General features: G+C 45.7%; 1 protein-coding gene across 1 annotated transcript; it reads left to right on the forward strand.

Moving 5' to 3' along the window:
* mafaa (MAF bZIP transcription factor Aa) lies at nucleotides 1-3,389 on the forward strand. The gene has a single exon (XM_049725320.2). The coding sequence runs from the start codon at nucleotides 911-913 to the stop codon at nucleotides 1,850-1,852; it is 942 nt and encodes a 313-aa protein (XP_049581277.1). The 5' UTR covers nucleotides 1-910; the 3' UTR covers nucleotides 1,853-3,389.
* The last annotated feature ends 7,830 nt before the right edge of the window (nucleotides 3,390-11,219 follow it).

Here is an 11,219-nt window from a genome sequence, read left to right on the forward strand (position 1 = left end):
TGCCTTCCAGCGCCTCAGTGTCAGTGCGTGGTGGCACGGTGCTGAAAAGGGAAAGCGCGACCGATTTAAGAAGCGCTCGGCACAAACAAAAAGTGGAATTCGTCACGGCCCGCTCTCAGTCTCCTCGTCAGATCACCGCGCGGTGCAGGGACCGAACCTGTAAGTAGAAGGCTCCGTGCGTGCGAGTCGCAAGACGGGACAGCCGCTGCATGCCGTCCCGTCCCATCCCATGAAAAGTCCGCTGAACATCAGATGGAATTTGCAGACTTTGAGCACTTCCGCATGCACGGTGGGGACTTTCGGGCGCACCTTGACGCGCAGCCCGTGCATGCGATGATTTGACTGTTCCAAAGTTCCATCCCGCGAACCACGCTGACCAGGACTTCGGCGAAGAAGGATATCTATCTGCGAAAGACTGGGTGCGTGCGAATCGGGCTGCCGAGGTGAAGCAAGGACAAGGCGGGTTGCCGGCTTCGGGTTTCAGCCACCGGGGGGCTCCTAGTATTAAAGTGTGCATTTGACCCGGGATAAGTTGTCAACAAGAAGAGCGAGCAGACGCAAACTGGCAGGTGGACAAGTTCATTTACATACAGACGTATATTGGGGCCGCTATATATAGAAGTTGGACGAAGGACGAACAGCCTCAAGAAGTTTCTCTCGCAAGACCACCCCCCTCCCCCTGTCGGCGGCTGCAGGAGCGGCTCGGCGCAGCACACCGAGCGTGTGCACACCCCCGACCGAGCTCGCTAGCCTCCCTTGCGGGCTATATATAGGCCGCACAACCGCCCAAACGCCTGCCCGCTAGCCCGCTCCGGCGTCTTAATTTCTCGTGTAGCCAGCCAATCTGCATCCGAGAGGGCTGCCCGGTGTGGCTTTGGCTGTGAGGGCGGGTGCCGTCGCATGGACTGACATGGCCACCGATCTCGCCATGAGCGCAGAGCTGCCCAACAGCCCGCTGGCCATCGAGTACGTCAATGACTTTGACTTGATGAAGTTCGAGGTGAAGAAGGAGCCCCCGGAAGCAGAGCGCTACTGCCACCGCCTGCCGTCGGGCTCGCTCTCCTCCACGCCTATCAGCACGCCCTGCTCGTCAGTGCCTTCCTCGCCCAGCTTCTGCGCCCCGAGTCCCGGCGTGCAGCCCAACCAGAGCCTCTCCAGCGGGGCAGCCAGCACCGGCACCGGCGGCGGCAGCAACAGCAGCGGCAGCGGGGGCGGCGGCAATAATCACAGCAACGCGGGCAAGCCTCAGCTGGAGGACCTGTACTGGATCCCCAGCTACCAGCACCACATCAATCCCGAGGCGCTCAACTTGACCCCGGAGGACGCGGTGGAGGCTCTCATCGGCAACGCACACCACCACCACCACCACCATCACCAGGCCTACGAGGGCTTCCGCGCCCAACAGTACGCTGGGGAAGACCTGTCGGCGGCCTCGGCGGCACACCACCACCACCACCAGGCCCACCACCACCACCATCACCACCACGTGCGCCTGGAGGAGCGCTTCTCCGACGAGCAGCTGGTCAGCATGACCGTGCGCGAGCTCAACCGGCAGCTGCGCGGCTTCAGCAAGGAGGAGGTGATCCGCCTCAAGCAGAAGAGGCGCACGCTGAAGAACCGCGGCTATGCGCAGTCGTGCCGCTTCAAGCGCGTGCAGCAGCGGCACATGCTGGAGACGGAAAAGTGCACGCTGCAGAACCAGGTGGAGCAGCTCAAGCAGGACGTGGCGCGCCTGGCCAAGGAGCGGGACCTTTATAAGGAGAAGTACGAGAAGCTGGCCAGCCGGACCTTTAGTGCGGCCGCTCCCGGACCACCCAACCCGTCCGGGAAGCAGGCCGACTTCTTCATGTGAGGCCGCAGTCGTCCACCTCAAGACACTCTCGCTTGCTGTCACATCTCTTTCGAGTCATCATTTGATTTTGTTTACAGGTTGACAAACGCCGCAAGTAGAATTAGATGCACTCCCGATAATCCCCGAGCGCAATTTGAGTCTTAAAACTCGAGCGGATCGTGTAACAGTGACGCGGGCGCGCAGATGCTGAAATCGCGCCCGCGCTGCTCGACAAGTCTTACTTGACATTTTGAAAGAAAAACAAAAGCTCATTCGAGACTCATTTCGGTCTCGCAAGTGCAATTGCTCCCATCGCAACCCAGCATGCAGGACATGTATGGTCGCCTCACTCGTGTGTATGGACGGCATGCCGCTTCGACGTTCCTCCTCCTCTTCCTCCCTTCATGCGTCAGGCCTGCAAGAAGCCACCGTATCACCTAAACAACGCGAGGGCCGCAAGAACTAAAATGCAACACAAACTGCAAATTGCGACAAAAATACGGATGCGGATATTTTCAATCAATTTTTCTAAAGACATTTGCTGAGCCAGATTTTAGACTGTATTTATTTCCAAGTGTACATAAATGTAGAGAAAACGGCAACGTGTTTATTTTACATGCGCCCTTTTTAACAAAAAGAAAAAAAAAGAAGGAAAAATAAATTGCGTTTGTTGCTTGGATGCGTCCTCTGCACTGATCATTTTTCGAGGCAAAGCTCATGTTTTTCTCGGTCGTAAAACGTCTGATCCCTAAAATATTTATTTTAATTTCCGAAGGTACATTTGTGTGATGAAATTCGCTGCTAAAACTATGCATCAATCAACTGACGATTCAATTTTTTTTTAATTTTTTTGCAAACGAAAAAAAGTGCAGCCTGGTTGCATTCATAAGATGTCGTATCCGCTCATCGGAGGATGCTTGAAAGGACTTTTCTTTTTCTTTTTTAACAGCTTGGACTTTGACTCGCGTCGGAGTATGCCAACAAATTGTCTTTCAAGTGTGCAATATTGTGCAGCGCAGGCTTGCTGTTGCAAAATGGAGCGAAACATCCAAAAGGAAAGCCCCAAATCAATTGAGGTTATTTTAGAATTCACATTTTCCAGATGAATTTAAATTTGTCCTTTCCAAATTTAGTTGGCTAACAAAACATTTGGAAGTTGCGCGTGCACTTGCACTGCTGTTGATGTATATCTGTAAATAGTTTCTATATTTATTCAATAAACGTGTCCTATCCTGTCGACAAGTGAAAAGGCAACAACGTTGTTGGGAATCTTGTTTTAATAATGTTTAATAAAAAGACGTGTTCTAATTCTGCATGTACCGCTGCTGTTGTCCTCCTTCTTGCAGAAAACATGACGGCTTGTTATTTTTGCCCGCTTTCAGATATTAAATTAGAATTTTATTTCAGACATTTTTTGACTACATTTTTAAATGAGTTGCGTGGTATTGGACATTTTGAACCCGCCAACATTTGATTATTATTGCGAGTCTCGTTTATTAATTTTATGGAACATGGTTTGATGATGAAATCGAAAATAAAAAACAAATGTTGCTTTTCATTTGTCTCTTGGCGCAATGTTATTGCTCCTTATTTAATTCCTCTCCCCCGTAGGAGGAAAAACAACGTTTATACTGCTGCCTGCAAGACTCAAGGCCGCTGTCGGCCACGGCCCGTGTGCACCTCATCATTTCCATCTTTGGAGTTTTGACGAGTCGGACGAGTGACGCACGCGCACACACGCCTCCGCGTATATTTGATTTTTTTGTGCATAATTCGTAATTCGTACGAGTAAATACGAACAACAATTGTGTCAATATCTACTTTTTCACCCTTAAAATTGAATTTCCCTTGTCATTTTTCAGGTGAATGTCAACTCCACTTACCTCTTTTATTGCCACAGATTTTCATATTGTGCGGAATTTATATATTCAATAGAAACACAATAAAATCAAGTGCTGGTGATGATTATCTTCTAAATGTCCCCAACATCAAGTGCTGATTTGCGAAACCCTTTTTTGAAGTAATTCTGACTCCGGTTCCATTTTCACTTGCCATCGTTGGCGCCTGTCAATTTATTCATTTCGCTCACTGCCAGGCTTTCTGCTGACTTCTTCCAAATGTTGAGCGGTGTGACAGCCATCAGCGCGTCCAAGGCAATACTTGTATGCTTAACCTGCCTTTTATTGTATGCTGACAAACTCTAAACGCGCGAGATGGTGTGAGCGCGTGTTTGTGGCACGTCGTCATAAATCAGCGCGCGCATGCAGCCGCACTCGAGAGAGCAAAGGCTCGGCCGCTCGCTCGCTGGCTCGTCTACAGGTTCGGCCGCACTGCATGCAGGCGGAGCTGCAAGAATGACAGACACGTTCAAGGCTGGCATGTTGGTGACTTTTCTTTCTTTCCTGCAAACGGATGGATTCATGAATCGAGCTTGACATTATATCCTCTTTTAGACACACATTAGCATTTACTTAGCCGGTCATCAACTTTTCAACTTTTTTGTGAGATCTACGTCGTCGGGTGGAAATGTCACGCTCGCTCTTTCGAAAATGGCAACAGGTTGGCCAAAATGAAAAATTAAAAGAAAATCTGTCCTTCTTTCTGATATTTTATTTTTGCTTCACTGACACCAAGCTCCATTCTGACCTCAGATGATCCAAAGAATTGGTGACAAACTTCCGCAGTCGCACGAGCGAACGGGGACGTGTTGGGCTGTGCAAACCGCTCCAAAACCTCATTGACGTTTTTGATGAATCGCCTGCTTGCGGTTAATGCTCACGGGGTGTTCCTAATTACCTCCGATGATTGAGTTAGTGACCCGGGCGGGGCCAGAAAGCTCTGTACTGCAAAAAGACCCGATTGGATGTGGGTTTCGCTCGGCGCCCGATACTCCCAGAAAAGCAATTTGGCACAGGTGTTCAGCTGCCGTGACCCCGCGGCGCATGCTCGCCTCTCTCTGACGCCATGTATACTGTCACGCGCAATCAGACATGCGCGCGCTCGCGCACACACGAGCGCTGACGTCGCGTGCTGAGTAGGCAAATTCAAATATGCTATTGCAGTGGAAATTTGCCCAAAGCAGCAAAAAATAGTAATAAATAAAGAAATAAATCAATAAATCAAAAGAGCGGCCCTCCATTTCTGAAAGGTGACTGCAATAGCAAACAAAGCTAACCAGCAAACAAACAAAAAGGAGAAAGATGATATGCTGAGCACTGACAACAAAGGCGGTGTGTGTGCGTGTGGGTGTGTGTACGCCAGTTTTGTAGTGCAAGTGGAAATAAACTACTTTCCACTAACAACGCATTAGCAAAAGACCAGGAGCGACAGCTGCAGTCGTAGTCCAAATTTCATGACCCAGTCAGAGAATGCGCCTTTGTGTTGCAGCGTGAGGGCATCCCCACCTGGCGCAGAAACAAACGAAGCCCTTACCTCAAATCCGGCAAACATTTAAAATTGGGGAACATCCGTCAGCCTCTTATCCAACATCAGAGGCAAATGTTCATCTGTATGAACTGACAAATATTCTCTGGACGCATGCAAACACGATTTGAATTTAAAGGTCAAGCTTTTGAAATGCGGACGACCATGTTCAGGACACTGAATGTGCTTAAAACATGTGGAGCTTCGGCGGTTTGGATTGTGGCAATGTTCCTCGTTGTGGCTTTGCCCTTTTGTCGCAGTGCAGCAAGTTTGGGTCCTGCACGGAGCAGCAGTTTTTCTCTATGCAGACGGGAAACACACGCAACGCAACGCAAGCCGAAAAGCTCACTCTGATGTCTGACAAAGTGGAAGCTTTGGATGAGCTGAGACGTGAGCAGCGACTACACCGGACTCTCGCAGTGGTACTCGGGTGGCAAAAAGACTCTGAGACATGACAGTGGAGTGGCGCCGCTGGTGCTCCCGCGGCTGTCTGTGCCTGCAAAACGCCAAGCGTGCAACACGCAAAGCCAAAGTGACCACGCGTGTCACTGAGCCGAAGACCCGAACCCAGAGGTGTCTTGTGCTGGTAGATAAGTTAGTTGACATCAAACGGGGTCCCCGCAATTGTTTTTGGCATGTGTCTCACTCCCAAAGGTTTCACTGACTCAACGCGACAATTAAGTATCTATTTTTCATACCCGTTTGTGACAAAGTAAGACGAAGCAGCCACGTAACGTTCTCCCGCTCGGTTTTAACTTCAAGCGGGCGGCGTGTGTCCTTATTTGTCCCGTTTGATGGCGCAGCTCAACGGAGACAAAGAACATAAAGACACGCTTGTGGAGGAAGAATGCCGACTCAGCTCTTGCCGTTCTGGAACTGTCATGGCCGCCCTCATTTGGTGACAAGACCACGAAGACGAGGTGGAAAAGGAACAAAGTCGAGCAAAGTAGATGGAAGAGAGGAGCCGCTTGTCGAACACGTCGCCGCCTTTTCATTTGCGGTTAGACGTGTTGGCAGTTTGGGGCCAACACTCGCATTCTTTCCCGCTTTTGTGCTAAAAGTGGCGCTCTTCCTAACGTATTTTTCTCGGTATTAAAGCAGTCCGCATGTCTTTTTGAAGGCGTCTTTTCAAAATACCTTGCAGTACATTTAGTGCTGGGTGCTTCCGCTTATGCGGCTGCATTGATCCTCCCGTTCCGAGACCAACTTTGGCTCGCATCCTCAATTAATTTTTTTTCTACTGCATTTATTATTTCGAATGATATCTCCTCATATACATGACGTTTGACTATGCGGTGGGCAAAGGTGTTGTGTGGCTTGAGTTTGAGATCTTGTTCCTCCACTGCCAGCGGCACCTGTGATTCTCTCCAGAGCAGACGGGCACTTGAGCGCGGCGCCGTTTGCACGCAATCGGTACGCCGCGGCACGGCAAGCTGTCGGGCCTCCCAGAAGTGTCGGGTCAGGGAGGCCCAATAAATAAGTCATCCTCCGCCGGCCGGCCACTCACTTGGCGGCCCTCTTTCTTCTATTAAATTTGCATGACCTTTATTGTTCAGAGAGCAACATTTGCTTTCAAATATTGGACATGATGGTGTTGAGGGATGGCAGATCTCCCGCACCCTGGGACCTGGACCTGGTTAAAAAGCGTTTAACGGGTCCCCGTCTGGGCCCGCTGCTTTTTTGACATTCACTTTCATCTTCCGGGACTCATTTGCCCTTGAGCAAGCAGACTGTATTGGTGAAAGGTCGCTGAGGAACTTTATCAATGATGTCGTTTGGACCTAAGTAATAATGGGTTCAGAACCAAGAGCAGCGTCTTTTCGCACTTTGCAGAGAAACAAATGAATGGTCCTCGTCGTTCGCTTCGGTCTTTGGGCTATCGCGGAGCCCTCGCATCTGATACAGCATTGGAGATTCAATATTTATCATGTGTGCAGTGTGCGCGTGGGTGAATGGGGGGACGGTGGGTGTACAGGAAAGCCCACCCCCGTCCAAAAATGCATTACGTAAAATATGTATTTGCAATTGCAAGTGGTGTCGTTTATTCCTCTGCTCTGCGGTTGCTGGCAGTACAACGAGCCAGGAGGGACACTTGGAAAAGGTACACTTCGAATGCTCCGAGTCAATCATTGCTGTCTGGCTGGAGAATTTGTGCCCCCTGGTGGAGTTGCCCTTTGAATCTGATCTCACGCTTCCTGTCAGTGTGGATCAATATTTTTTCTTCAGGCCGCATCAAGGGGCCTCACACGGGGCACCATTCAAGCGAGCACAAGGCGTAGGCAACATCATTGCCACAATTGGGGAGAACATTTTCCTAACCAGATGCCATTTTAAGATGGGAAAAATATGTTCATTTTTCAATGCATGCATAAAAGACCGAAAAGCAATAGGTTTAGTGCAAACCACAAAATGGCCAGTGCGTGTGATTTTCTTTTTTGCAGTCCAAAGACCTGTGAGCGTTCCATGAGGTCACAAATCTGCCGAAACTGCCAAGCGGCAAAGCAACAGTAATCCAAACTCATGTTGCTCCCTTTTCACAAAAAGCAACCCACAAGACCGAGTAAGAAAGAAAATGATCTTGGCACTTTGCGGAAGCTGTGAAGGAATCTAAAAAGTCTTTGGAATGAAATGCAAGGCAGCGTCCTGTGACTGACTCGAGCGGCCGACTAATGCGGCTTCTTTCATCTTCCATTTTGCTGAATTATTGAAGACGGCCTTACATCAACATGCTACCTATGACTGACAGGTGGACACTCATTGAAAAGTCACCAAACACTTTGGGACCTGTAACTAAAATATTTACAAGCTTCTTAGCATACACAGAGAACGCTAGCAGTTTTGAAGCTATATTAAAATGTGTCGTGTCTGGTTGCATGTGTGTGTGTGTGCGTGTGTGTGATGATCATGTGCTGGCCAGAGTCCACCACACAGTGTTTAAGGGTCATAAACCACTTGGGTCTTTTTTTCCTTTTTGTCCAATGGTCAATCAGTGAGGTTAGGTTTAGGTTTATTGTTTAGCACATATTATTATAGCAATAACAGTGCAAGGAGGGAGACGAAGCCTAGGGCTTGTAAGGAGCTCCACTCCTGTTATATATACAAACAAAGTGCAAAACAAACAAAGTGCTGTGTAGTCAAATGTTATTCAAGCGTTTAAAAAAATATAAGTTAATCAACAAAAGCATAACAAGCTAAATATTAATTTGTCATATTTATATATGCATATATACAAGTGTGTTTGTATACATACATAAACAGATACACTATACAAAATAAGAAACAAGTGAAACAAAATAGACACTTAGCGATGTTGAAGCAATCAAAGAGACACCAGATAGGAATAGCTAAAAGGGAACAGAAGAACTGTAAACAGAAAATAACAAAACAAGAAAGAATCAGAGCATAAATTGTGGTTTAAGTTGATGTTCTTAGTATGGATCAGCTGAGTGCAGTGGAGTAATTATGGACTGGTAGGATCATGAGTGGAGAGGTGGTGTTTCAGGTGCTTTCCAAAAGCAGCCTGTGAAGATATGGATCGGATATGGATTGGTAGCTTATTCCAGAGTGAGGGCCCTCTAAAGTGGATATTATATTGATGGCGTGATGTTCGACAGAAAGGTCGGTGAAGATTCTCCCTCTGTCTTGTTGGATAAGAATGAAAGTCTGATGCAAATGTGAAGAAATTATGAAAAGTGGCTGGAAGACAGTGTTTCCTATATATGTATTTATGGATGAGTAGACAGGTTTGATGAATATTTACTTTATCAATTGGCAGTAGTGAATAATATCTAAACAGTGGTGCCGATGGTTCATATCTATTTGAAAAAGAGATAATTCTTAGGAACTTCTTTTGTATGATGAGTAATTTGTTGAGGTATGTTGGATATGTAGCTGCCCAGCCTATGTTGCAGTAATTGAGTAAAGGAAACAGGAAACTATAATACAGAGTGAAATGAGCAGAAGGATAGACCAAGGGACAAACTTTTCGTAAAATACCTAGCATTTTCATAGATCTTTTGCAAACCAAATCATTGTGTTCAGACCAATTTAAGTGTTCGTCTACTATAACTCCTAGGAATTTGGTGCTAGTAACTTGATGGATTTCGTTATTGTTTATGTAAATTTTGGTCTGTTCTTTGGGGTAAGATTTATTTATATTGCAGAAGATCATGAAGTTACATTTTTTTATATTGAGTGTCAACTTATTTGTTTTGAACCATTTTGTAACAGCGTACAACTCAGCATTCACACTTGCAATGAGGGAATTAAAATCATCGTGGGTGGCAATGAGGTTGGTATCGTCCGCAAATAACAAAGGGAGAAAATTTGAACAAGACATGGAAAAATCATTTATGTACACCAAAAATAATAGAGGACCCAATATTGAGCCCTGCGGGACCCCAAATAGTATTTTAGATCTGTTGGAAAAACAACCACTTATATATACATATTGTTCTCTGTTGGCGAGATAGTTTGTGAACAATTTCAGGGCAGAATCGTTCACTCCATATCTCTCTAGCTTAGCGATAAGGATCTTATGGTCGACAGTATCAAATGCTATACTTAGATCTAGAAAGACACCAAGAGCGAATTTCTTATTGTCAAGAGCTGTTGAGATATGGTTGACAAGCTGAAGCAGTGCATGCTCAGTAGAAAACCTTTTGTGGAAACCATATTGATGCTTGTAGAGAATATTGTTTGTTTCTAGGTGCTTTGCCAATCTTGAATAAACCAATTTTTCTAGAATCTTGGAGAAGCATAGAGGAATGGATATAGGCCGAAAATTACCATATTCATTTCCTTTGAAAATAGGAATGACTTTAGCAATTTTTAGTTCTTGGGGTACAATGCCAAACTTTAAAGATAAGGAGAAAATGTGTGTTAGTGGGATTATTATTGAATGGATGATTTTCTTAATAAGTATGCTTCTGATCTTGCATGGCCAAGGGCCGAGTTTTTCAAGCTCATCAATGGAGAGTGAAGGAAACTGCCCTTTAATTAGGCAATAGGGGCTTGTATCAGAGGTTGAGAAGCTAGATGCCAAGGTAGGGACAACATTTACAAAGAAATCATTGAAACCATTAGAAATATCTACTGGGTTAGAATGGGCTCCATTTTTCCCCAGCATCTCACTTGGGGTAGATGTTTTAGATTTTTTGCGATGTAATAAATGGTTGATAAGATTCCATGTTGTTTTGATGTCACCAGAGGCTTGAGTAAATTTATCAGCATAGTAAGTTTGTTTGGTTTTCCTTAGTAATACTGTAAATCTATTTTTATATTTCTTGTATGTTTCTATATTTATAGGGGTGAGATTTGCAATAGATTTTCTATCAAGTTTATTTTTTTTACGTGAAAAGTTTTTGGTTCATCCGTTATCCATGGTTTCCCTTTAGAGTTATTTTTACGATTAGAAATTAAAGGAAATGAGGACTCTAATGCATTTGTGAGTATTGTTAGAAAGGAGTGATAGGCTTTGTTGACATCTTGCAACAGGATAACCTCATCCCATGACACAGAGCTGATGATAGATATAAAAGATACCATGTTTTTCTCGGTAAATTTGCGGAATTTCATTTGATCACCAGTATGACCTTTGATTTTTGGACCACTATCATTGTGGATGAAATGGAAGACAGGAAGATGATCAGATACATCACAGATCAACAGGCCAGATGTTATTTTGTAGTCTAGAGAATTAAATAAAATGTTGTCAATGAGAGTGGGCGTTGAGCTTGTGATCCTGGAGGGTTTGTTGATAAGAGGGAAAAAGTTACTGGAATATAATGTATTAAGGAAGTCTGCTGTATGTGACTGCTTAGTTTCAAGCAAATTAATATTATAGTCACCAAGTAGGACACACAATTTGTTTTCTTTGTTTATGATTTCTAGAGTAGAGTCAAGGGCTTCATTGAAGGTGATTTTATCAGAGTCTGGTGGTCTATATATACATCCAATTATCAAA

The sequence above is a fragment of the Syngnathus scovelli genome, chromosome 10, assembly GCF_024217435.2.
Source record: "Syngnathus scovelli strain Florida chromosome 10, RoL_Ssco_1.2, whole genome shotgun sequence".
Lineage (NCBI taxonomy): Eukaryota > Metazoa > Chordata > Actinopteri > Syngnathiformes > Syngnathidae > Syngnathus > Syngnathus scovelli.

What these genes read in the sequence shown, in the direction of transcription:
- mafaa (XM_049725320.2), top strand. Translation starts at nt 911, where the DNA reads ATGGCCACCGATCTCGCCATGAGCGCAGAGCTGCCCAACAGCCCGCTG.